This window comes from Haematobia irritans, chromosome 4 (genome assembly GCF_050003625.1).
Source record: "Haematobia irritans isolate KBUSLIRL chromosome 4, ASM5000362v1, whole genome shotgun sequence".
Taxonomy (NCBI): domain Eukaryota; kingdom Metazoa; phylum Arthropoda; class Insecta; order Diptera; family Muscidae; genus Haematobia; species Haematobia irritans.
The window spans coordinates 6,584,675-6,611,748 of NC_134400.1; the positions used below are offsets into that span (position 1 = coordinate 6,584,675).

Sequence of the window (27,074 nt, forward strand, 5' to 3'; positions counted from 1 at the left end):
ACTATACATAGGTGTGTGAGTGCGTTCGTTATGAATGAATGAGGTTTCTTGTATGGCAGCCAGAAATCATTTTGCCAATAATAATGATATCACATTGAAATAAAATGTTTTCATTTTAAAATTTTCTATAATGGAATTTTTACACTTAAAAAACAGGCATACAATATGTTGCTCACCATTTACAATTCAAAGGCATTTAATATTGTAAAAGACTATACCTAGTCTAGGTGTGCTAGAGTCACGGTTGCCACTCGAGCCATAAATAATCTACCAAAATTTGGAAAAATTTTACCAAATAAAAGAATCTTATTTTTCAAAATTTTATTTCTATAGAAAATTTTGTCAAAAATTTATTTTTATATAAATTTTTTTTTCGAAAATTTTCTATAAAAAAATTTTGTCAACATTTTATTTCTATAGAAAATTTTATCAGAATTGTTATTTCCATAGAAAATTTTATCAAAATTTTATTTCTATAGAACATTTTTCAAAAATTTATTTTTATAGAATTTTTTTTTTTCAAAATTTTATTTCTATAGAAAATTTTGTCAAAATTTTCTTACTATAGAAAATTTTGGCAACATTTTAGTTCTATAAAAATTTTGTCAACATTTTAGTCCTATAGAAATTTTTTTCAAAATTTTATTCCTATAGAAAATTTTGTCAAAATTTTATTTTTATAGAAAATTTTGTAAAATTTTATTTCTATAGAAAATTTGTGAAGTTCTTCTTAGTTGGAGAGGAATGTTCTGCAAAATCTAACAAGACATCAAGAATTCTGCCAATCTACCAAACAATAAAAAATCTATTATTTTTGGAAGAACTCTACCAACTGTGGCAATCGTGGCTAGAGCCCATTATTAAAATGATCCTATGGGAATTGGTCAAAAAAATTTTATCAGATATCTATATAAAAAGGGGGAATAACGGGGGTGTAATAGGTTAGCCTGGATGATACTACACTGAAAAAACAGTGAACCTACCAGGAAGAAAACTTTCGGTAAATTTTAGAAAATTTTGAATATTTGTAGAAAATTTTAACTAAACAGTAACAAACGTTGGCATCATGCCGATATCATAAAAATAAGTAAATATTTTTCGACAAATTCAAGAAAATTTATAAGACATAACTAAGTTTTTTCACTTGTTAAATAAAATTTTGTAGTTTGAAGGAAAAACTTGAAGTTCAAAATTGCAAGAATGTCTTTAGTGACATACGAAGTTCATGATGGACGCCTTTTTGGTAAAATTTACAAATTTAAAGAAATTCTGAACTATTTTGTGGAAGACACGAATTTAGTTAATCTTTATGCTTCATTTGAGTATATTTTTTCCCTCGGCTTTAGTTAATTTAACTAACGTAAACAAAAGATTATTATAGTAAAGGAAACTTTCTCCAAACATAATAATTCCATAAACTAAAATAAAGTTAAATTGGCTTTAGTGATGTGGAGATTTCACTTTTTTTTTAGTGTATGAACAAATTTGATGTGTTCGGCCCAACCTAATGGAACCCAATATGAGGATCCCTTCTATTGTTAACGTTTATTCTGTTTGAGTTATCCTGAGTAAAATTAATTAATCTGTATATATATGTTTCTTTCATTTCAGAGGGTTTGCCTTTTGTGCCCCATATGTGTTATGTGGGAGAGAAAGTCTATAAGCCATCGGTTGGTTCCTGTTTTTTATATGAAGAAGTCAAGGAGTGCTGTTGTTCAGCGCTTTTAGCCAGAGAATGTAAGTGTCTGTATGCATAACTTCATATTTACCGATTTTCCAGTATTTATGGCATATGTTATGCTTAGTAAACCCAGAGCATGAATATGAACAAAATTTTATTTCATATGTTTTACTCGAAACATATGGAGAAGACTTTTTTCGTACGTGTACCACACAGTTGGTAGAATTCTACCAAAAATGATAGATTTTCCACTGTTTGGTAGAATTCTTGTTGGTTTGGTAGATTTTGCAAAATATTCCTCTCCAATTAAGAGTTACTTCACAAACTTTTATAAAAATATTTGTATTTTTTATTTTTGTTGTATTTTTTTCTATAGAAATAAAATGTGGACACAATTTTCTATAGAAATAAAATTTTGTTGTTTTTGATTTCAGCTTAAAACCATGCATTGACTAAACTACAAGTGTAGCTTAACCAAGGAAAAGAATATTTGTCAAATGTATATGGGCAAAGCCCTATAGATTGCAAGATGGTTGGATGGATGCACGTTTCGGAATTACCACATTCCTCATCAGCATCCTCTACTTGCAGAAAAACTATCAACCAATTATCAGAATAAATTCAGGCAGTTCACTAAACCCAAAAGTAAACCACACTTGCACCTTCCGAAAAAAGGTTTTACAAAAGGCCGGCTTATGCTGAAATAAATTCATACAAATATTTCTCTTTTCCTTTGCCACCATCAAATCATCGATTTGAGTGCAGTTGTCTGGGTTTATTTTGAGCGTGCTTCCTCTTTTTTTTTCATTCGTTTTGTTTTGTTGTTGGTTTCTTTCTTTAATCATTGTTGTTGTTTTTGATTTCAGCTTAAAACCATGCATTGACTAAACTACAAGTGTAGCTTAACCAATAGGGGAAAAGAATGTCTGTCAAATTTATTTGGGCAAATCCCTATAGACTGCAAGATGGTTGGATGGACGAACGTTTCGGAATTACCACATTCCTCATCAGCATCCATTACTTGCAGCAAAACTATCAACCAATTATCAAAATATATATTAAAAATTTTGACAAAATTTTTTATAGAAATACATTTTTTACAAAATTTTCTATAGAAATAAAATTTTTACAAAATTTTCTATAGAAATAAAATGTTGGCAAAATTTTCTATAGAAATAAAATGTTGGCAAAATTTTCTATAGAAATAAAGTTTTGACAAAATTTTCTATAGAAATAAAATTTTGACAATATTTTCTATAGAAATAAAATTTTGACAATATTTTCTATAGAAATAAAATGTAGACAAATTTTTCTATGGAAATAAAATGTAGACAAATTTTTCTATGGAAATAAAATTTTGACAAAATTTTGTATGGAAATAAAATTTTGACAAAATTTTCTATAGAAATAAAATTTTGACAAAATTTTCTATGGAAATAAAATTTTGACAAAATTTTCTAAAGAAATAAAATTTTGACAAACTTTTTACAAAATTTTCGATAGGAATAAAATTTTGACAAAATTTTCTATAGCAATACAATTTAACAAAATAATAATTTTTTGTTTGATAGTTTTTGGTAAATATTTCTCTAAATTTTAGTAGATTATTTTTGGCTCGAGTGGCAACCGTGACGTGTACCCATACTTAAAATAACATCCATCTTGTTTTTATTAGCCTTTCCATTCTTTGAAATATCTATATCCATTATCATTTGGGTTTGCGCTCAAGAAGCCACTCAGTCTCGTTTAATTGCTATTGATTTAAAAAAATAATAAAAGAAAAATGTTCTAATATTTCTTGTTAACCTGGTTGTCGTAATGCTGTATAAATAGGCATAGCCTTGTTCCTAATAATTAAGCTCATCTTCTTGCTGTTCATTATGCCAAAGAGGCAGTGCTTTTGGTAATCTATAGCTAAGACAAGTAGAGAAATGTCGTCGTAAAGATGTTTATATTTGGCAAGAATTAGCATGTCCTTTGCCTTAAAATATGCCACACGTTTCTAAAACAATGTTAAGCCTCAAACTATACTTCAAACGTAAATATGACAATGAATTTGAAAAACAAATGTTTATAACCATTTGGCCTTGGAGAAAAAAACCAAAAGAAGAAGTCAAATGGGGTTGGTATCTAAAAGAATATAGTGGGTGATATACACACATTTCTAAATTTGCACATATGTGAAAAGCAATTGACAGACGCGGATTGAAGGTGAGCTACAGAGTTGAGAAGTAGGAATTTCAAAAATCACCTGGGCAAACGCGCTTAAAAAATCTAAAATTTTCGCTCCTTTTTTTATGGTTTGCGGAATCACAATGCTTTCTTAAGTTCCTCAATAGGACATAAAAAACTACTGCAATTCCATATACCCTCTCATGGCCTGCATAGACCCACACGTAACCGATTTTTCTTACTGCTGTAGGCCGCCGGATATGGGCCCACTGTTGGTAGATTTCTACTAAAAATGGTAAATTTTTTTACTGTTTGGTAGATTGGTAGAATTCTTGATGCTTTGGTAGATTTTGCAAAATATTCCTCTCCAACTAAGAGGTACTTCACAAACTTTTATAGAAATATTTTTATTTTTATGTTTTTTTTTCTACACTGAAAAAACAGTGAACCCACCAGGAAAGATAACTTTCGATTAATTTTAGAAAATTTTGAATTTTTTTAGAAAATTTTAACTAAACAGTATTACAAGCGCTGGCATCACTCCGATATGGTAAAAATAAGTAAATAGTTTTCAACAAATTCAAGAAAATTTATTAGACATAACTAAGTTTTTGCACTTGTTAAAGAAAATTTTTTTGTTTTAAGAGAAATCTTGGAGTTCAAAATTGCAAGAATGTCTTTAGTGCCATACGAAGTTCATGATGGACACATTTTTGGTAAAATTTACAAATTTAAAGAAATAATGAACTATTTTGTGAGAAATACGAAATTAGGAAACCTTTATGCTTTATTTTTGTATAATTTTTTCCTGTGTTTTAGTTCATTTAACTAACGTACGCAAAAAATTATTTGAGTAAAGTAAACTTTTTCCAAACATAATGATTCTATGAACTAATATAAAGTTAAATTGGCTTTAGTGAAATAGAGAGTTCACTTTTTTTTGAGTGTATAGAAATAACATTTTGACAAAATTTTCTATAGCAATAAGATTTTGACAAAATTTTCTATAGAGATAAAATTTGGACAAAATTTTCTATAGAAACAAAATTTTGACAAAATTTTCAATAGAAATAAAATTTTGACAAAATTTTCTATAAAAATAAAATGTTGACAAAATTTTCTATAGAAATAAAATTTTGACAAAATTTCTATAGAAATAAAATTTTGACAAAATTTTCTATAAAAATAAAATTTTAACAAAATTTTTTATAGAAATAACATTTTAACAAAATTTTCTATAGAAATACGATTTTTACTAAACAAATTTTATATAGAAATAAAATTTTGACAAAATTGTCTATAGAAATAAAATTTTAACAAAATTTTCTATAGAAATAAAATTTTAACAAAATTTTCTATAAAAATAAAATTTTGACAAAATTTTTTATAGAAATAACATTTTAACAAAATTTTCTATAGAAATAAATTTTGACAAAATTTTCTATAAAAATAAAATCTTAACAAAATTTTTTATAGAAATAACATTTTAACAAAATTTTCTATAGAAACAAAATTTTGACAAAATTTTCTATAGAAATAAAATTTTGACAAAATTTTCTATAGAAATACAATGTTGACAAAATTTTCTATAGAAATAAAATTTTGACAAAATTTCTATAGAAATAAAATTTTGACAAAATTTTCTATAAAAATAAAATTTTAACAAAATTTTTTATAGAAATAACATTTTAACAAAATTTTCGATAGAAATACGATTTTTACTAAACAAATTTTATATAGAAATAAAATTTTGACAAAATTCTCTATAGAAATAAAATACTAACAAAATTTTCTATAGAAATAAAATTTTAACAAAATTTTCTATAAAAATAAAATTTTGACAAAATTTTTTATATAAATAACATTTTAACAAAAATTTTCTATAGAAATAAATTTTGACAAAATTTTCTATAAAAATAAAATTTTAACAAAATGTTTATAGAAATAACATTTTAACTAAATTTTCTATAGAAATACGATTTTTACTAAACAAATTGTCTATAGAAATAAAATTTTGACAAAATTGTCTATAGAAATAAAATTTTAACAAAATTTTCTATAGAAATAAAATTTTAACAAAATTTTCTATAAAAATAAAATTTTGACAAAATTGTCTATAGCAATAAGATTTTGACAAAATTTTCTATAGAAATAAAATTTTGGAAAAATTGTCTATAGAATGTTGACAAAATTTTCTATAGAAATAAAATGTTGACAAAATTTTCTATAGAAATAAAATGTTGACAAAATTTTCTATAAAAATAAAATTTTAACAAAGTTTTCTATAGAAATAAAATTTTAACAAAATTTTCTATAGAAATAAAATGTTGACAAAAATTTCTATAGAAATAAAATTTTAACAAAGTTTTCTATAGAAATAAAATTTTAACTAAATTTTCTATAGAAATAAAATTTTGACAAAATTTTCTATAGAAATAAAATTTTGACAAAATTTTCTATAAAAATAAAATTTTGACAAAATTGTCTATAGCAATAAGATTTTGACAAAATTTTCTATAGAAATAAAATTTTGGAAAAATTGTCTATAGAATGTTGACAAAATTTTCTATAGAAATAAAATGTTGACAAAATTTTCTATAGAAATAAAATGTTGACAAAATTTTCTATAAAAATAAAATTTTAACAAAGTTTTCTATAGAAATAAAATTTTAACAAAATTTTCTATAGAAATAAAATGTTGACAAAAATTTCTATAGAAATAAAATTTTAACAAAGTTTTCTATAGAAATAAAATTTTAACTAAATTTTCTATAGAAATAAAATTTTGACAAAATTTTCTATAGAAATAAAATTTTGACAAAATTTTCTATATAAATAAGATTTTGACAAGATTTCTATAGAAATAAAATTTTTACAAAATTTTGTATAGAAATAAACTTTTGGCAAAATTGTCTATAGAAATAAACTTTTTACAAAATTTTCTATAGAAATAAAATTTAGCAAAATAATATTTTTGTGTTTGGAAGTTTTTTGGACCGGACACTGGCCCAAACTTAAGTCCACTGGTACACAGTGCATGACAGAAGTCGAAAACTGTGCTATCGACCGGAAAGGCCGTATCTACCGTTTTGTGAGAGTCACAATGTGTGATCCATGGGCAAAACGATCACGATTGTACTATACCTAAATAATATTCCCGATTCGAAGAGGAATTGTAGAATAACCAGGCCCAGGAATTCACCACTGCTAGCCCCCATCAAAAAAAAATTGTCTCTTGACTTCAATGAAAGTTTCAATCGCCATAGTCTCATACTTCGTTGGATTTCCAGTTTTCCCTAATTTTCTTTCGAATTGGTGAAACAAAAATCTAGCATATAATTTATTTTATAGAATTTTCACAGTTAAGGTGTTGCTTAGCTGGCTGGGTGGCTAGTGCTAATAAATATTTTGATGATGCCGTGAATTCCTCACGTTAATCATGCGTTTAAATAATAACGATGTATAATTTACAACATTCCTATTAAATGTGGGGGCGGTGGGTCTAAACATTTGAAGTAATGACCATAAAAATCAAACTAAATAGGCTATGAATAAAAATGTGTATTAGGGTGGCTCATCTAATCACAATACGAAACAAGTACCCAGCAAAAAAGCGTCACCCAAAAAAAAAATTTAATATGTTCTTTTTGGATCCGGAAGTGGTGCAAAATTGGTGCAAAAGCGATCAATTTAACATGGTTTTGTCATAGGACGGCCGTTACACTGAATTTTCATGACATCCTAATACAGAGTTTTGGATGTGGATTATAAAATTCTGTGATATTTTCCTAAATAAAAAATTTTTAAATTTTTTTATTATTTTTAATACATTCCAGCTGGTAAAGTAAAAATTATTTTAAAAAAATTATTATTTAATCATGCGTTTAAATAATAACGATGTATAATTTACAACATTCCTATTAAATGTGGGGGCGGTGGGTCTAAACATTTGAAGTAATGACCATAAAAATCAAACTAAATAGGCTATGAATAAAAATGTGTATTAGGGTGGCTCATCTAATCACAATACGAAACAAGTACCCAGCAAAAAAGCGTCACCAAAAAAAAATTTAAATATGTTCTTTTTGGATCCGGTGTGGTGCAAAATTGGTGCAAAAGCGATCAATTTAACATGGGTTTGTCATAGGGCGCCCGTTACATTGAATTTTCATGACTCCTAAGATGTGATCCGAATACAGTGTTTTGGATGTGGATTATAAAATTCTGTGATATTTTCCTAAATAAATAATTTATAATTTTTTTTATTATGTTTAATACATTCCAGCTGATAAAGTAAAAATTATTCCTTGAAAAATGAAAAAAGCGCACCCGAACGGCTTTCCACATTGCGGTGAAACCGCTTAGAGAAGTTATGAAACACTCAGAAATGTCACCAGCATTACTGAGAGGCGATAATCCACTTTTGGTGTTTAGGTTAGGCTCACTTAGACTATTCAGTCCTTTGTGATACCACATTGGTGAACTCCTCTCTTATCAATGAGTGCTGCCCGATTCCATGTTAAGCTCAATGACAAGGGACCTCCTTTTTATAGCCGAGTCCGAACGGCGTTAAATAAATAATTTTTAATTTTTTTTATTATTTTTAATACATTCCAGCTGATAAAGTAAAAATTATTCCTTGAAAAATGAAAAAAGCGCACCCGAACGGCTTTCGACATTGCGGTGAAACCGCTTAGAGAAGTTATGAAACACTCAGAAATGTCACCAGCATTACTGAGAGGCGATAATCCACTTTTGGTGTTTAGGTTAGGTTAGGTGGCAGCCCGATGTATCAGGCTCACTTAGACTATTCAGTCCTTTGTGATACCACATTGGTGAACTCCTCTCTTATCAATGAGTGCTGCCCGATTCCATATTAAGTTCAATGACAAGGGACCTCCTTTTTATAGCCGAGTCCGAACGGCGTTCCACATTGCAGTGAAACCACTTAGAGAAGCTTTGAAACCCTCAGAAATGTCACCAGCATTACTGAGGTGGGATAATCCACCGCTGAAAAACTTTTTGGTGTTCGGTCGAAGCAGGAATCGAACCCACGACCTTGTGTATGCAAGGCGGGCATGCTAACCATTGCACCACGGTGGCTCCACTTTTGGTGTTTGGTCGAAACCTGGGTTGAACCCACGACCCTATGTATGCAAGGTGTGCTAACCATTGTACCGGGATGGCTCCCGAGGACATTTCTAGAAGCGCTTTTAAAGTTGTGCCTTTAGAACGACTTCCAAATTTTTTTGACAAAATTTTCTATAGAAATAAAATTTTGACAAAATGTTCTATAGAAATTAAATGTTGACAAAATTTTCTATTGAAATAAAATTTTGACAAAATTTTCTATAGAAAAAAAAATTTTGACAAAATTTTTTATAGAGATACAATTTTGACAAAATTTTCTATAGAAATTAAATGTTGACAAAATGTTCTATAGAATTAAATTTTTGGTAAAAGAAAAACATTTTTTTTATAATAAACACAACAATTTTATAAAAATTTTAAAAATAAAATTGTTCTTTAATTTGGTAGATTTATGTTAAAATTTTCTTCAAATTTTGGTAGATTATTTTTGGCACGAGTATCAACCGTGGTAAGATCCCAAACAATTTGTTCGAGTGAATTGGTCGAATTCGTGGTTGATCCGGTCAGAATGCATGTTTTGGAGATACCTCAATCGAAGTGGTAAATGTGCTTCAACAATTGGTTGAAACTCATGCAAAAGTGTATAGATCTTAATGGGGAATATTAGCTACAGCTTAAGCTATCTATAAATAAAAAATGAATATACAGTGAAACCTCTCAAACTTGGACACTCTGAAACCCGGACAGCTCCCAAACATGGTCAGAGGTTTCACTGTATATATAATAAACAATTTTTCAATGTTATTTTTATGATTCGATGAAACCATTTCCTGTTCATATTATTTGGAAATATTCAATATATTTTGCTCATTTTTCCCCATTAATACCTGCTAAATAATCTTCAAAGAACTGATTTCGAAAGGTGGTAATTAAATAATACAGTTTTCAATATGAACTTTGCCAAACATCATATGTTATAGCTCAAAATTTATTTATGTTTCCATCAAAACTTTTGATTTGTGTAAATGTTTATTTTTTCCCATTTTTATTTTTTGAAGCACATGCTTTATATTAACAGACATCGGTTGGTGCTGTATTCTAATGGGGAAGTAGTACTTTTTGATTTTTTTTTTTTTTGCTTTATTTGCTAACTTAATTAGAAATGAGGTGTTAAATGAACCATTAACATGAGTAACAGCATATAAAATACTGAAGAATGAAAATAAATAATTAAAATTAATTTTATATCACTTGCAAATTTATAACAATAAATAATATCAGATATGATGGTTTATAGGACCACTCTCAATTACATTTCCAAATAATACACTCAAAGAAATTGAACCATAAATGGAAAGCTATCGTTTTTAGCTAAAATAAAAATTTTTCTATAGAAATAAAATTTTGACAAAATTTTCTATAGAAATAAAATGTTGACAAAATTTTCTATAGAAATAAAATTTTGGCAAAATTTTCTATAGAAATAAAATTTTGACAAAATTTTCTATAGAAATAAAATTTTGACAAAATTTTCTATAGAAATAAAATTTTAACAAAATTTTCTATAGAAATAAAATTTTGGCAAAATTTTCTATAGAAATAAAATTTTAACAAAATTTTCTATAGAAATAAAATTTTAACAAAACTTTCTATAGAAATAAAATTTTGACAAAATTTTCTATAGAAATAAAGTTTTGACAAAATTTTCTATAGAAATAAAATTTTGACAAAATTTTCTATAGAAATAAAGTTTTGACAAAATTTTCTATAGAAATAAAATTTTGACAAAATTTTTTATAGAAAAAAAATTTTGACAAAATTTTCTATTGAAATAAAATTTGGACAAAATTTTCTATAGAAATAAAATTTTAACAAAGTTTTCTATAGAAATAAAATGTTCATTCGTTTTGTTTTGTAATTGTTGGTTTTGTCCTTTAAGCATTGTTGTTGTTTTTTATTGCAGCTTAAAACCATACATTGACTAAACTACAAGTGTAGCTTAACCAACAGAGGAGAAGAATGTTTGTCAAATTTATTTGGGCAAAGCCCTATAGACTGCAAGATGGTTGGATGGACGCACAGCATAAGCCGGCTATCAATGTAAACCCTTTTTCGGAGGGTTCAAGTGTGGTTTTTGTTGGGTTTAATAAACTGCCTGAATTTATTCTGATAATTGGTTGATAGTTTTGCTGCAAGTAGAGGATGCTGATGAGGAATGTGGTAATTCCGAAACATGCGTCCATCCAACCACCTTGCAGTCTATAGGGCTTTGCCCAAATAAATTTGACAAGCATTCTTTTCCTCTGTTGGTTAAGCTACACTTGTAGTTTAGTCAATGTATGGTTTTAAGCTGCAATAAAAACAACAACAATGCTTAAAGAACAAAACCAACAATAACAAAACAAAACGAATGGAAAAAGAAGAGTAGGCACGCTCAAAATAAACCCAGCCAACTGAATTCAAATCGATGATTTGACAGTGGCATACGAAATAAAATTTTGACAAAATTTTCTATAGACATAAAATTTGTACAAAATTTTCTATAGAAATCAAATTTTGACAACATTTTCTATAGAAATAAAATTTTTGCAAAATTTTCTATAGAAATAAAATTTTGACAAAATTTTCTATAGAAATAAAATTTCGATAAAATTTTCTATAGAAATAAAATTTTGACAAAATTTTCTATAGAACTCAAATTTTGACAAAATTTTCTATAGAAAACTTAATTTTTTTTATTTAATTATCCCAAAAACCATTTTGAACACTGGAGCAGAAAAAAATAATATTTTTAGAAATATTAAAACGAATAAACTGCATATATTTTCATAAAAGAAATATATAATAATTATTATTTTTATGTATTCTTCTAATTACAGGGCGTCACATATCATCTTCAACCAGTCTACATAGGAATGACAAAATGTATTACAATTACAGTGCACTTGTTATCGTATTTATGTATCTGTTAATTAGAAAATTGCATTTCTAAAAACACCTACCTACCTAAGCAACAATATCTCTCCAACATTTGAGTTTAGTTACATTAAGAATAAAAAAAAAAGTTACAATAAATATATAATAATTGTAATCTGATTAACATTCTTAGCAGCGGAAATTTTTTTATTTATATGTATGCACACATACACAATAAAATAAATGTATATATTTATGAATGTTACTTTACTAGTCATACCAGTTATCTTATATGCAATGTTTTGTCAACTATTTACTGTAGTTACTTGTAATAAATAAATTGTAAACATTATATCGTATATGCATAATAGTTATTAAATGTTAAAGCTAAATCGAATAAACTTAATCTATTTGTTATAATTCTCTTTTGGGCACCGTTTGAATTAACTTGAGTTTCTATTACAATCTGTGGGATTTCAAAAATATTGCTGGGAGCCTCACTGAAGTATTTCACTAGTGGAAACCAAAATTGCAAGTACATAATAACAATAAAGATAAGGCTTTTATTTGCAAAATCCAACATAACGTGGAATGAATGGTCGAAATTTGCAAAAACAGAAATTTATCTTTCCTTAAAATAACAGTAAAGTTACCCTGAACATTGTTGGTCCCGCATGTGAACCACGCAGTACTGGTCTTAAAAGAAATTTCTGTTTGAGATGCATACATGGAATTAAATATAAAAGGTCATATCTCCTATATATGCTTTTGACAACCCTGTTATGGACAAAAACTTCATTAGAGCTGCTTACTAGAATGCGGAATTTAACGCTACCGAAAATTCCGTTATAATAAATACCCTGCCAACATTTTTTGAATTTGGGGGCGCTTCTGAGAATCCCCAGTACGTCGAAAACAATCATATACGATATCAAAAACTCGTCGGAAAAGCGCCGTCACTATTGAGAAGTTGTACCACGCCAAGTTACTACAAAAAGGTTTCGCATGAGTGCAATTATTAGGTGCCTTTATAGATCAATTTAGAACGACGCCAATAAGAGACCCTCCAAACAATCAGAAAAAGCACATTTTAAGATAGTGGTAAAAGAATCATTGTGATCGAGTAAAACACGTTTGTTTAGATATGTATTAATCTGATTAATCATTTACAAATTCTTAAAAATATAACATTTATACCACTATCACATCACATTTAACATAATTTTTTGCATTAATGATGATGTAGAGTTACAAGTAGCGAGTTACATGTTACAGCGTCTATCAGCCAGTGTTTTTATTCGATGGAGGCAGCGTGTCTGTAAAATATTTGAAAAACAATCACTTTATTCCATTTGGAAAATCAAAAATTGTTCACCAATATACCTTTCACAATTTTAAGCGTAAAATCTATGTTTGCAGAACTTTATTTTCGTTTTTATTTAAATAAAATATAACAAGCTGGTTGCGCTTGGCGTTTCACAAAAAATAAAATGGCTTTTGTAAAAGTAGTGATGGCAAAATACATGTATGAAGTACATTGTGTACTTTATGATATGCTGCCCCCCATCACAGTAGGATGGTTGTAGTGACATTTACGAGTCTGTGGTAGCGATGAAGATGAAATGGAACTTTGAAATGCTGGCAGGGTAGGTATGCACCTTTCGCAAGAGGTGCACAACAGCTTTAAAATGTTCATTCAAACAAAATTGTCGCCGACTCTAGAATCTTTGGTTGTGTTTCGGCCCCATGTCAGCCATAATGACAGTTATTATTTCCAAACTAATCGGCTTTGCTCTTCGCATCGCCTACGTACTCTGGCAGTGTTTACGTTACTTTACTTTTCCGCTAATTAAACAAGTAAATTATCCGGCTAATTCTTTGTGCCACATCAGTTTTTGGAAATTTTGCAAAGAATATTATAGAGTATAAGACAAGTAAAAAAATAAAATTCATTGTTATATAGGGTTCATAATAATCGTGTGTTTCTTCTCAGGTTAATATTATGTATTAAAAGTGTAAAGAATAATTACTTCCAAGAGATGAAAATGATCATCCACAGTGAAAAAATCCTTTTTCTGGCCTCATTGATTAGTTTGGCAGCTATTTGTTATGGAACGAGTAGCAAAAGTTATCCTATTACAACTTTGGTAAATGCAAAATGGGAACAAACACCCATACACTTGGAAATTTCAGAGTATTTGGCTGATGAAAATCCCAACTTGTATTGGGATTTCGTAAAGGAGGCAACAGATCTTGATACACCGCTCTCAAGCTATGGTAAAACTCTGGTATAACGAAAGTATTCATTTTAAGCATCCATTTTCATCTTCCAGATACGGAGTCTCAAAGTTACAATGCCGCCCTTAAATTAGTCCGAAATGGTTTAACCGATGTACAAATTCCCCTAATGAAACTTGTTGTTTCAATGCATAGTTTAACACCAAGAATACAGACACATTTCCAAATAGCTGCTGAAGTTCTGAATAAGAGTTCTTGCATGGAAGCCAATACGTTTGTTCACATTGGCTCTGAAATAATTTGCAATTTTGAGGAGGTGAGGAAAAAAATAAGTTCTTCGAAGGAAGATAAGTCCTTGGAAGCTCCTATTGAAACATATGCTTTTGACCATATATATCCTGGCTCTGAAAATAATACTCGGACAGTTGTATTGTACGGAGACTTTGGTACACCGGCATTCACTCAATATCATCATCTTTTGACAGCAAAAGCCCTCTCGGGAAGTATACGATATGTAGCTCGTCATTATTTATCATCTGCAATAAGAGAAGGTCGAAAACGGGTTCGTCTCTCAGGTTATGGAGTGGAATTACATCTCAAATCTACGGAATATAAATCACAAGATGATGCCCCCAAACCAGCGGATGGTGGAAGTAAAGAGGAAGATTCATCAGCTGGTGCTGAAATGGAAATTCAAGGTTTCGATTTTAATGTGTTGAAAGAACGATTTCCTACAATGAGTCACTTCTTGGACAAATTTCGACTAACCCTGTTACAAGGAAACGACGAAATAGCTCAGCTAAAAGCCTGGGAATTCCAAGATCTAGGGTTGCATGCGGCTCAAGCTATAGCGGAAATCGACGGAGAAGAAGCCCTTAAGATTCTACAATATACAGCTCATAACTTTCCTATGCAAGCCCGAACATTATTGAGCCACAAAATAAGTGAACAAATGAGAAATGAAGTTAAGCATAATACTGAAGTTTTTGGAAGAAGCCTTAACATTGTGCCACCAGATGGAGCTTTATTTGTGAATGGCCTTTTCTTTGATGCCGATAGTATGGATTTGAATTCTTTGATTGAGACATTACGATCGGAGGTGCGAGTTTTGGAAAGTCTTCACAAGAGCCAAGTCAAGGGCAGTTTGGCATCTTCTCTTTTAGCTTTGGACTTTTCTGGATCGGGATCGAAAGAGTTTGCTATTGATATTAGAGATTCAGCAATCACATGGATTAATGACATTGAACAGGATGTTCAGTACAGACGATGGCCATCGAGCGTTATGGATTTGCTGAGACCCACATTTCCGGGAATGTTGAGAAACATTCGTAAAAATGTCTTCAATTTAGTGTTAGTGGTAGATCCTCTCCAACCAACAAGTCGTAGTCTTATAAAGCTCGCTGAAAGCTTCGTATTACACATGGCACCTGTGCGCTTGGGTCTAGTTTTTGATTCCCGCAAATCCTCTGAGAGTAGCAAAGTGGATTATTTGTCCATATCGTGTGCCTTCAATTATGTGATGCAGAAAAAAGATGCCCGCTCAGCTTTGAGCTTTTTAACAGATATATTTGCAGATGTTGGTGCCCAGCAAGTAGTGACCCGTAAACATATCAAGTCTCAACTGAAAAAAACTTTTGATAGACTCTCAGGATCAGCGATCGATGATATTTTGGATGAAGATTCCGACTACGATTACGGCAGACAGTTGGCCCTGGAATTTGTAGAACGTCTTGGCTTCACAGATTCTCCCCAGGCTCTTCTAAATGGTGTACCAATGCAAAGCAATATCTTATCGTCCGATAGCGATTTTGAAGAAACCATATTCTCAGAAATCATTCAGCAAACTACCACATTACAGAAAGCAGTATACCGTGGCGATCTAACAGATTCCGAGGAAATTTTGGACTACCTAATGAATCAACCTCATGTTATGCCTCATTTGAACCAACGAGTTTTGGGTAATAATGAAAACGCAAAATTCTTAGATTTGACTGGCTCTCCCCATGACGATCTTTCAAATGTTAAAGCACTAGCACTACTTTCGAATCGCGACATGACTGCAACATTGCTGAAGAATATAAAATACTTCGAGGGAAAGCATTCTTTTGAGACTATTGGGGAAACGAAATTGCATTTCCTCACGCTTTGGGTTTTCGGAGATTTGGAAAAGGAAAATGGCAAAGAACTGCTAAGAAACGCCTTGCAATATGTACGAGCTGGATCCAGTGTGAGAGTTGCATTTATTCCTAATGTCGAGGGATCGAATGTTGGAAGAAAGGACAATCTCAACAGATTAGCATGGGCAGCACAACAAACCTTAAAACCCAAAGATGCCACAGATTTTGTCCTCAAACTTCTAAAACAGCCTTCAGACAAATGGCAAATACCTGAAGCAGTGAACGAAATTATATCATCAACAGAACTTCATATGAAAATATTAAGGGTCTATTCACAAAGAGTTCTAAATCTAAATGCTGCGGATAGATTAGTTATAGGCAATGGTAAAATTATTGGACCCATGTTGGATTCTGAACAATTTGGCATCGAAGATTTTGGTTTAATCGACCGCTTTAATGCCATACAATATGCCGATAAATTACGTAAAGCTCTAAAACAGAATGCCGATGAAATTGACTCGAATTTCGATAGTGACACCTTATTAAAATTGTATACCTCCTTGATATCCAGACAAACCAAGACGAGATTTAAGATACCGGAAGATGTCAAAGATGCTCACTCGGTGGTAAAATTATCATCGAATCGTAAAGATCTGCCCAGCTTTGATGTTAGCGCTATTGTAGACCCAGCCTCCAGAAGTGCCCAAAAGCTGGCACCAATATTGATATTGCTACGCCAAACCATCAATTGTAACATGAAAGTTTATCTCACTCCAGTAAGCCAACACAGTGACATGCCCGTTAAGAATTTCTACAGATATGTTGTAGAACCAGAAGTTCAATTTTTACCCAGTGGGGAGTTATCCGAAGGTCCTTTCGCTAAATTCACTGGAGTGCCAGCAAATTCCTTATTAACCCAAAATCTTCAAGTTCCTGAAAATTGGTTAGTGGAAGTAGTGCGTTCTGTATACGATTTGGACAATATAAAATTAAGTGACATTAATGGTCCGGTCCATAGTGAATGTGAGTTGGAATATCTGCTACTGGAAGGCCACTGTTTTGACAGTTCAACTGGAGCCCCACCAAGAGGTTTACAAATCACGTTGGGTACAATGGAAAACCCGACTTTAGTGGATACAATAGTAATGGCCAATTTGGGATATTTCCAATTAAAAGCTAATCCTGGTGTTTGGACATTGCGTCTGCGCGAAGGTAAATCCACAGATATATATCAGATAACCCATGCCGAGGGTCCCAACACATTGCATAAAAACGGAAATACTCAAGTCGTGATAAGTTCACTGAAATCTCATGTCATTAAAATGAGAGTAACTAAAAAGCCTGGCATGGCAAATGCTGATCTCTTAGAGGACGATGGTGACCAACAACAATCGGGTATATGGAATTCTATAGCCAATTCTTTTGGCGGTGGCTCAACATCCGATGATGAAGATAAAGATACAATAAATATTTTCTCTGTAGCCTCGGGACATCTGTATGAACGCCTGTTAAGGATAATGATGGTATCTGCCATGAAACATACAAAATCTCCAGTAAAATTCTGGTTTTTGAAAAACTATTTGTCACCCCAGTTTACCGACTTTTTACCACATATGGCTAAAGAATATGGTTTCCAATATGAATTGGTCCAATACAAGTGGCCCAGATGGCTGCATCAGCAAACAGAAAAGCAAAGAACCATATGGGGCTATAAAATACTTTTCCTCGATGTGCTTTTCCCATTGAATGTACGTAAGATTATATTCGTGGACGCCGATGCCATTGTGCGGGCAGATTTAAAAGACTTATATGACATGGATTTGGGAGGTGCTCCCTATGCTTACACACCATTCTGTGATTCACGAAAAGAAATGGAAGGATTCCGTTTCTGGAAACAGGGCTATTGGAAATCTCATCTAATGGGAAGGCGCTATCACATTTCCGCTTTGTATGTTGTAGACTTAAGACGATTCCGTAAGATTGCAGCAGGAGATCGTTTGCGCGGCCAATATCAAGCTCTGAGCCAAGATCCAAATAGTTTAAGTAACCTCGATCAAGACTTGCCCAATAATATGATTCATCAAGTTGCCATCAAGTCTTTGCCGGACGAATGGTTGTGGTGTCAAACGTGGTGCAGCGATAGTGCCTTCAAAAATGCTAAAGTCATTGATCTATGCAACAATCCTATGACAAAGGAAGCAAAATTAACTGCAGCTCAGCGTATTGTACCCGAATGGAAAGACTACGATGCAGAGGTAAAATCTCTAATGGCTCGCATAGAGGATCACGAAAATCTGGAGCAACACGATATTAACAGCGAAAGAAGCGAAAAACAAGCTCCGGACTCCGACGATACTTTCAAACATAGCGAACTGTGAATTTAGGTGACATCCAAAATCTAGTAAATTCCTTTTTTTTTGTTTTTTTTTGTTCTTAAAATTAATATTTAAGATTTGTGAATAAAGCCATGGATGTTATAGTATGTAAAGAACCCAATGCTTAAGGGTTTGCAAAATAACATTCCTAAAATTCTATACTTAAATTCGATGCATAATACTGCAGTTATAGAAATATTTATTGGTAAAAATCAAAAATTTCTCAACATAATATTATCAAGTTTTCAAAAAAATTACTTGATCTGTGACTCTAATGATTAGAGGATCCAGTTCGTTTCTTTCCAAGGAAGAGCCCCACAATTCATTTAACGTATTTTCTGCAATTTTGTCCACTTTTTCTGTTAGAAAGATAATAGAGTATAAAGTTACTGGGCGACAGAGAAAAGATATGTTTTTGTTACTAACTGTGGTCTACTTGAGGAATTATCATTGTTAAAAATACAACGACACTGTCTTCGGCATCGCATATGGCATGGAAAGCCCTGGCAGCCTCCGCTGGTATCTGAGTGAATAGAAATTACATTTTAATTAAATATTTTGCTATATATAAATTTAAATAGAATTGTGGATCAATCGCTTCCTAATCTTTGTTTACATCTGGTGGTTACATTGAAGTTCTTGAACTGTTTTCCAAATAAATTTGGAATTCTAACAAATGAATCCTTGGAATTATATTGAACTTGAATATGTATGTTTCACCAAACCTATTGAAACAGCAAGAGTAAGGCTATGTGAGCACGTTTGCCACAGTTGGTAGAATTCTACCAAAAATGGAGCCACTGTGGTGCATGTCCGTCTTCCATACACAAGGTCGTGGGTCGATTCCTGCTTTGACCGAACACCAAAAAGTTCTTCAGCGGTGGATTATCCCACCTCAGTAATGCTGGTGACATTTCTGACTTTTCAAAGCTTTTCTAAGTGGTTTCACTTCGATGCGGAACGCCATTCGGACTTGGCTATAAAAAGGAGGCCCCTTGTCATTGATCTTAATATGGAATCGGGCAGCACTCAGTGATAAGAGATAAGTTCACCATTATGGTATCACAATAGACTGAATAGTCCAAGTGAGCCTGATACATCGAGCTGCCTCCTAACCTAACCTACCAAAAATGGTAGAATTTGCACTGTTTGGTAGAATTCTGGATGATTTGGTAGGTTTTGCATATTTTTCTTCTCCAACTAAGAGGTACTTCACAAAATTTCTACAGAAATAAAATTTTAACAAAATTTTCTATAGAAATAAAATTTTGACAAAATTTTCTAAAGCATTTAAAATTTTGACAAACTTTTCTAAAGAAATAAAATTTTGCATAAACTTTCTATAGAAATAACATTTTGACAAAATTTTCTATTGAAATACATTTTTGACAAAATTTTCTATAGAAATAAAATTTTGATAAAATTTTCTATAGAAATAAAATTATGACGAAATTTTCTATAGAAATAAAATTTTCATTTTTTGAAGTTTGGTAGATTTTTGGTAAAAGTTTTGGTAAAATTTTCTTCAAATTTTGGTAGATTATTGTGGCATGAATGGCAACCGTGTTTAGGACACGTCTGGACGCATTCCAAACGAAACGTACTGGGACAATTTAGTAGAAGCACCCCATAGACAGATCCCCATGAACCAGTCTCGAACAAATTCATAGGAATTAATTTCATTTTGGGCATCCGAATGACACTAGGAATTAAAAACTTTTGAAATACGTTTAACAAGAGGTTATTCTGATAAATTATGACTACTTAAAAATTGTGACAAACTGGAGCACCGGTACCAGTTCTGTGATAGGTCAGTCAGTGACAATTTGCACCAATTTCCCATATGGTATTTAATTTGAGTTTGAAAGAAGTCATTTTCTAGGACATGTTTTATATAAACCCACTTTCGAATGACAAAAAATAGATCGAAAACTTTACATTGACGTTAACATGAAAAACCCCAAATTTCATAAAATGGAAAGCGAAATGTCCTTTCCTATAGGCTTTGTACCTTCATTAAATTTGCTAGTTAGCCAAATATTTATATAAACCAAATGTAAACAAAAATGAGGGGCATTAGGACTAAATACATTTTCTGTTTTCTTATGTACCTCATTTAGATTTGCGATTAATATAACTCTTCCTTCTTTAATTTTCAGTTTATATTTTTCTATGACTGTACCATAGTCAGTTTTAGCTTCGAAAGAGGTAAAATCCTCTTTGTTCATTTCAACAGGATTCATTTCTTTGCCTAAAAGATAAACAATTGATTTTTATTAATGTTAATGGATTGATTATCCTTACCAAAACAATGGGATGTATGTGAGGCAATATCCTTAACAATCTCATGCATCTGGTTATCGCCGTAGTGAGCAAATAAATACACCACTGGAGTATTGCGTTCTTTATTTAAAATCGATTCAATTCCAAATTTAAGCGTTTGCCAAACTTTACTATCCTGTGAGGGATATTGTGTTTGTAAACTATCAAAGGTGCATAAACGTTTGTTACTCCCATTTCCTAAAACATAAACCCCACTCAAAGCGGAGAATATCACAATTAAAATTGTTAAAGGCCATGGGGAAAATATTTTCATTGAACTTGATTGAGGTTCATAGATAATGGTGTCTTCGGGCATATATGATGATGTCTTCGATATTTTGGGACGTTGTGGAGTTCTTGGAACACTACGTGACATATTGAATGATTCTCTTATTTCCTTTGGACCAAGAGAAACACCCCTCTCGTAATCTTCAAAGTCTGATGCTGAATATTCACCAGTGGAATCGTACTCTGCTTGTGAATCCCCTATTTCATTTGGGTCTGGCGACACGTCACGACTTTGATTAGAATTCTCATTTCTGTGTATAGACCTGCGTCCAGTAACTTTAATATTTTCGGACATTTTATAAAATCTTTAACTATAACTATGAAAAAAACAGTATCAAAAAATGTACTAGAACGTAATATCTAAACAAATGCTGAATGCAGTTTTTAAATATTATTTGCAATTAATGGTAATCGTAAACAACGATACGTAACGCCACAATATATTTTTGCATAAACTTAATGGAGTTCCCTAAATTGGGCCGCACATACGCAAACGACGTTACCGATCGTTTTTTGGAAATTGGCAAACTATAAGCATGCCTTGGTTGATGGGATGGGCCCTTTCGAACTTTTTAAAAATATCTATGCGAAATTTGACTCTAGTGGAAATTCCATTTGCGTGCAAATTATACTGTTTTGCCATGTTTTTTTATATGGGAGTAAAATGCAAGTAATCGATAACAACGCTCAGGGATTTTTTCCTAAAGACCAGTTGGCAACTCAAGCGGAAATTCCGTTTACGTGCCAATAACACAGTTTTGCCATGTATTTATTTCTTATAGGCCGGTATTAATGCTGCGTGCCGATAATAAAGTTTTACAACACATTTTTATGGGAGCAAAATGTAAACAATCGGTAACAACGAAATTTTCGGCAGTAAAAATAGCAATAGATTTCTTATGGGTAGCGGAAATTTCGTTAGAGGTGCATCGCGGTCTTATGAAAGCAAAATGTAAAAAATTATAAGGCTTATTAAAGCAAAATGTAAAAAAACGCCTCATGGAATTTTCGTTACCAAATATGTAGCAATATATTTCTTATGGGTAGCGGAAATTTCCGCTAGAGGTGCTTACCGGCCTTAACAATCCGTAATGGGTAGCGGAATTTCGTTAGAGTTGCATACGGACCTTAAACAAACAATTTTGATGCAACAAGAATTTTACCGAAATACCGGGATATTTTTTTTTTTTTTTTTGAAATAAATTTTAATCGGTTTTCATTTGAGAGATGTTCTTCCTTCCCACCACTTGAGACTACTCGTGCAAAATGTACATGTGTTCATGCATATATAAATACATAGAAAAACAAAATATTTTATAAAATTATATTTGTAAACGAAATTTTTACAAATTATTCACTAATAGCATAAAAATTAAGATGGTACATTAGTAATAAAATAAATAACATTTAAATAAAATAAAAAATAAAGGGTAATTTGATTTTGGTTTCATCTAAATCCATAAAAACAAAAAAAGTAAAAATTCGAAGAAAATAAATTAAAACACATGCGAACTGTAACACAAAATGCGAAAGATATAAAATAAAAGAAAAAATTTCAATATTTCTTTAAGCTTATTGCCAATGTAAAGTCAAGAATAAAAAATAGTCATTAGTTTAGTATTTAAATTTATATATATAGAACCATTGGCTTTAGCGAGTAAAAATTTAATCGGGGGAGAATCAAATTGACATTGCTAATATCGTCCAAAATGTACAAAAAAAAACCTAGGACATAATATGGCATTTTGCATATTGAGATAATATTGCAATAATTTCCTATGGCATACATAGAATTTCTTAAATCTATAAAAAATTATAATATATATTATTTTTGATTTGTACCACAATTATAGCAAATTATAAAAATAAGAAAATAAAAATCCTTCCGTACTGCATGCAAATAATTTCTTAAGCCTATAAAAGCATGGTGTTTGTTGAATTTGCTTGACAATCATAGAAAATTGTTTGAAATGGAAGAATGTTACTTATTAGTACCATTAGTAAAATTTAATAGATAACTAAACATAAAAAATACCATGTACAAGAGTATCAAAAAATATATTACATTCTTTCGTCCTTCGTTCTGGTCGACTGTATTTTATAGACTAGTTCGCCCTTTCGCCAGTGTCTTATTTATCGTGTTCACACACGACATGACATCCTCATAATCTTGTGACCAATCACGCAAATTATTTTCCAAAGTTTGTAAGCGGTTTGCCCCCAAACGTGGACCTCCAGATTTTATAGCTGCCATACAACTACATGTTAGAACTTTGAAACACTGTTTTCGTATAGTATTATGTGTGGAGTTGTCCCAATTTGGTGTAGCTCTAACACATTGCCAAGCCATAAATGCATAATCCAGTAGAGCATCATAGTGTCCAGAATCGTGTAGATGTTTTGTGTGATTTGTCAATATGCGTTTAAATTCCAATAGATGCAAGGAAGCTCTTGTGAAGGCAGTGCTATCAGTTTTCTTGCAAAGGCGTGATGTGGGCAATGATTTGAAAATCATACGTTTGGCATGGTGGAGTTCCTGCTCCAATTTTCTAGAAACAAATATCAAGAATAACAATCGCATAAGAATATAACCAATGTGAATAAAAACGAAAATAATATTTTCATGTAAATAAAATAAAACAGGAGGTAACATTTGTAAATTCTTATTATGAAATGGAAAAATTTTAAACTTTTAGAATAACTCCTAGAATGAGAGCTCCGCATTCCTGGTATCACTATATCGATTTGTTTAGGTATTATATCCGAACTTAATGATCCGATTTTGAGATGGAAATTATTTGAATGCCTTTCCTCCCTAAATCAAATATTGTTGAATTTCATTTACTTACTCAATATCCGGCATTGGTATTTGTGATCTTAATTCTGATTCCGCTTTTGCATCTCCCGCCACCTTTCCCATAATCAGATCGATTAGTTGTTGTTGTGACAAGCCTTGCAGAACTTTGTCCAAAGGAATTTCCTCGCTGCTCTGCACTAAAGGACGGTCATCAACCAAACGTAATTTCTTCACAACAGGCGACCCAGGCCATAATTGTTGTTTAGCATTAAATTTATTTGGCGAATTTAAAGAAGCCATCGTTGGTTCGGGTGGTGTGCTGCCCATAGACAGACGTTTACGTGGTGAACTTCTTAAGATCATATTTGTGCTCAATGGCATTTTGGTTGGTGTGCGTTGGAAGGGGTTACGAATGGAATTGCTTTTAGCTGCTTGCTCTGGTGTCCAATCCGTTAAGGGTCTTCGTCTTCCTCTTTGACGAATAATCAATTCGTCGGGAGATGGTATTAAACCTTCATAGTCTTGGAGGGCAACGTTTGTTGTATTATCCATAAGAGATGATGCAAATATAGAAGCTGGTGCTGGATCAGGACGATTGGGAGTTGTGGCCATCCTTAAGGCCTCCAAACGATCGGATAATGCTAATCTTGTACTTTGAGTTGGTGTAGCCATTACGTGTAGTTGCGCGGATATTAAAGAAAAATAAGAAATTATAGAAGCCCTTTTTATTTGCCGCCTTGTTCAATTTTGTTCTATCTAATGCTGCGTCGTAATTCAATATCCTAAACAGTTTCGTCAACAAAAGACAGCGTTGTCTTGGCGGCAGCTGTACAAAGCAGATTGTTGTTGTCGCTGCTTTCCTTTTGGTCCTTTCACTACACGGACGGGAATTTCTTTATAAGTTCAAATTTTATTATCCTAATTTAAAAGCGTTCCATCGTCCCCCTCAACGCATCACGAATACGTCAAGCCAGACGATAATCATCAACACCCCAGGGCCGATGATTGTCTTTGGTAAGACGTGTTAGGGGGTGTAAGTTGTCCGCTTGGAGCGCTTTTAATGTACCAACTTTGTAGGCAATCAAACGCCGTTACTTTTTGTTGTCTCGGCTCTGAGGAAGTACAGTGAAGGAAAAAACTACACTGCAATATTATAAATAATCATTCTTCAATCTTAGAACTAAGATCATGTTTTACTAGTATGAGTTCAGCCGCTAAAATCGCCGATATGATATCTAGAACATTTCCTAAAATTGCTCTCTCGATTTACAAATATGTTTGTCCACTTTTGTAAAGAAATTCCTAAAACGGCAACACTACCATTATGCCACTAGTGCATTTTACAGACTGTCAGTTATTTCGGACGACAGTGCTCGTGTCGAACATATCCCATATATTGTGCCCATTATAAGTTAGTCCGAAGGCATAATCGATACTGCCGCATGTTTATGGGATCGATAACACATTTGCCGATTATCCCTGCCAACATTTTTTGAATTTGAGGGCGCTTCTGAGAATCCCCACTACGTCGAAAACAATCATATACGACATCAAAAACTCGTCGGAAAAGCGCCGTTACTATTGAGAAGTTGTACCACGCCAAGTTACTACGAAAAAGTTTCTCATCAGTGCAATTATTAGGTGCCTATTTAGATCAATTTCGAAGGACGCCAATAAGAACCCCTGCAAACTATCAGAAAAAGTGCATTTTAAGGTAATTGTAGAAGAATCATTGTGGTCAAGTAAAACACGATTGTGTAGATGTTTATTGATTTGATTAAACATTTATAATTTCTTATAAATATAACATTTTCGGTTTATCTCATCACATTTAACATAATTTTTTGCATTAATAAAAGAATGATGTTGAGTTTTAAGGAGCAAGTTACATATTGCAGCGTCTATCAGCCAGTTTGTTTATTTTCGATGGAGACAGCGTGCCTGGAAAAATATTTGAAAAACGATCACTTTATTCTATTTGGAAAGTCGAAAATTGTTCACCATATACCTTTCACAATTTTAAGCGTAATATCTATGTTTTCAGAACTTTATTTTCGTTTTTATTTAAATAAAATATAACAAGCTGGTTGCGCTTGGCATTTCACAAAAAATAAAATGGCTCTTCTAACAGTAGTGATGGCAAAATACGTTCATGTACATTTTGTACTTTTTGATATGCTTCCCCATCACAGTTCGCGATGGTTGTGGTGACATTTACGAGTCTGTGGTAGCGATGAGGATGAAATGGAACTTTGAAATGCTGGCAGGGATTTAGTCATCGCCGACAAGTCGTATCGATCTGACACATTATAAGATTCTTTACAAATACCGACATTCGTCCGGAATGTCTTTTTATTAAAAAATGGCTTTAAGCTGAGTACTATGTTCAGTTTTCAAGCTGAAAACCAGCTTGTTTTTTTTGGCATTTTCCTTCCTAATTAATTCTCCCACAAAGTACTTTCCTAAAGACAGACACACTCGATTCAAATGTCTCGGTGAGTGAATGTCGTCTCTTGAGGCATGTTAACTTTATTGTTTGAAAAATGAAAGAAATTAGAATAAATAACAGTCTCATAAATTAGTTTTTAAAAAGGTTCTTTTTATATTAAGAAAAACATTTTTTTTCTTATAGTTTACGATGTTGTTTTATGTTTTTGTTCGATGGATAGAGACACATGTTCGGTTTTCGAGTTGAAAATCACTTTATTTTTGCGATTACTTTTCCTGAAATAATAAAACAAATTATAAATGAAAACAAACTTATTCCCATATTGTCTTGCTGAAATTTAGAGGAACAAGAAATTGCGCAATAATTGAGTTAATTTTTCCACTTTATATTAAACTATTTTAATAAAGTAACCGCGAAAATTTCAACTTGAAAAGCGAATATATTACTTACCTTTAGCCATCATCATCCAAATTTCCGTGGAATATTTTAATTATATTCTAACGGTCTTTTGATTACTAAAATTAATTTTAAAGGCCGGTATGCACCTCTAGCGAAATTTTCGGTAGCAAAAATTTATTTAAGTCTACAACAAAAAAACAGGGCTGTGCACACAAATTTTAAACCAGCT

At 31.6% G+C, this 27,074-nt stretch overlaps 4 protein-coding genes and 2 long non-coding RNA genes across 14 annotated transcripts in view; 2 read left to right on the plus strand and 4 right to left on the minus strand.

The window, feature by feature from the left end:
- LOC142234021 (uncharacterized) overlaps positions 1 to 12,280 on the plus strand; it is a 46,066-nt gene extending 33,786 nt beyond the window's left edge. For all 9 annotated transcript variants that reach the window (XM_075305085.1, XM_075305080.1, XM_075305082.1 and 6 more), the window contains 2 exons: positions 1,612 to 1,737; positions 11,824 to 12,280. In XM_075305085.1, the coding sequence (XP_075161200.1) occupies positions 1,612 to 1,737; positions 11,824 to 11,936 (239 nt within the window). In that variant the 3' untranslated portion in view covers positions 11,937 to 12,280. The remainder of the gene's footprint in view (positions 1 to 1,611; positions 1,738 to 11,823) is intronic.
- A 713-nt stretch (positions 12,281 to 12,993) lies between these two features.
- On the minus strand, positions 12,994 to 13,672 carry LOC142234023 (uncharacterized). Its single transcript, XR_012721542.1, has 2 exons — positions 13,244 to 13,672; positions 12,994 to 13,176 (listed from the first exon to the last, which is right to left on the minus strand). It is a non-coding gene; the product is annotated as an uncharacterized LOC142234023 (long non-coding RNA).
- Positions 13,673 to 13,687: 15 nt separating this feature from the next.
- On the plus strand, positions 13,688 to 18,757 carry Uggt (UDP-glucose-glycoprotein glucosyltransferase). The gene is made up of 3 exons (XM_075305076.1): positions 13,688 to 13,794; positions 13,854 to 14,137; positions 14,194 to 18,757. Exons 2-3 carry the CDS (start codon positions 13,900 to 13,902, stop codon positions 18,591 to 18,593), a joined length of 4,638 nt encoding a protein of 1,545 aa, XP_075161191.1. The 5' UTR covers positions 13,688 to 13,794; positions 13,854 to 13,899; the 3' UTR covers positions 18,594 to 18,757.
- Positions 18,758 to 18,772: 15 nt separating this feature from the next.
- On the minus strand, positions 18,773 to 21,596 carry TORIP (Torsin interacting protein). Its single transcript, XM_075305078.1, has 4 exons — positions 20,895 to 21,596; positions 20,702 to 20,841; positions 19,017 to 19,113; positions 18,773 to 18,949 (listed from the first exon to the last, which is right to left on the minus strand). The coding sequence occupies exons 1-4, from the start codon at positions 21,493 to 21,495 to the stop codon at positions 18,828 to 18,830; spliced, it is 960 nt and encodes a 319-aa protein (XP_075161193.1). The 5' UTR covers positions 21,496 to 21,596; the 3' UTR covers positions 18,773 to 18,827.
- Positions 21,597 to 22,933: 1,337 nt separating this feature from the next.
- Positions 22,934 to 24,970, minus strand: LOC142234019 (uncharacterized). Its single transcript, XM_075305077.1, has 2 exons — positions 24,050 to 24,970; positions 22,934 to 23,749 (listed from the first exon to the last, which is right to left on the minus strand). The coding sequence occupies exons 1-2, from the start codon at positions 24,667 to 24,669 to the stop codon at positions 23,299 to 23,301; spliced, it is 1,071 nt and encodes a 356-aa protein (XP_075161192.1). The 5' UTR covers positions 24,670 to 24,970; the 3' UTR covers positions 22,934 to 23,298.
- Positions 24,971 to 25,726: 756 nt separating this feature from the next.
- On the minus strand, positions 25,727 to 26,262 carry LOC142236859 (uncharacterized). Its single transcript, XR_012722235.1, has 2 exons — positions 26,006 to 26,262; positions 25,727 to 25,938 (listed from the first exon to the last, which is right to left on the minus strand). It is a non-coding gene; the product is annotated as an uncharacterized LOC142236859 (long non-coding RNA).
- Positions 26,263 to 27,074: the final 812 nt, after the last annotated feature.

What these genes read in the sequence shown, in the direction of transcription:
- Uggt (XM_075305076.1), top strand. Translation starts at nt 13,900, where the DNA reads ATGAAAATGATCATCCACAGTGAAAAAATCCTTTTTCTGGCCTCATTG. An exon ending in TACACCGCTCTCAAGCTATG is followed by an intron (nt 14,138 to 14,193) that starts GTAAAACTCTGG and finishes TTCATCTTCCAG; the next exon opens with ATACGGAGTCTCAAAGTTAC.
- TORIP (XM_075305078.1), bottom strand. Translation starts at nt 21,495, where the DNA reads ATGTCCGAAAATATTAAAGTTACTGGACGCAGGTCTATACACAGAAAT. An exon ending in TAATCGCAAATCTAAATGAG is followed by an intron (nt 19,114 to 20,701) that starts GTACATAAGAAA and finishes CTATTCACTCAG; the next exon opens with ATACCAGCGGAGGCTGCCAG. An exon ending in AATTCCTCAAGTAGACCACA is followed by an intron (nt 18,950 to 19,016) that starts GTTAGTAACAAA and finishes TCTTTCTAACAG; the next exon opens with AAAAAGTGGACAAAATTGCA.
- LOC142234019 (XM_075305077.1), bottom strand. Translation starts at nt 24,669, where the DNA reads ATGGCTACACCAACTCAAAGTACAAGATTAGCATTATCCGATCGTTTG. An exon ending in ATACCAATGCCGGATATTGA is followed by an intron (nt 23,750 to 24,049) that starts GTAAGTAAATGA and finishes ATTTGTTTCTAG; the next exon opens with AAAATTGGAGCAGGAACTCC.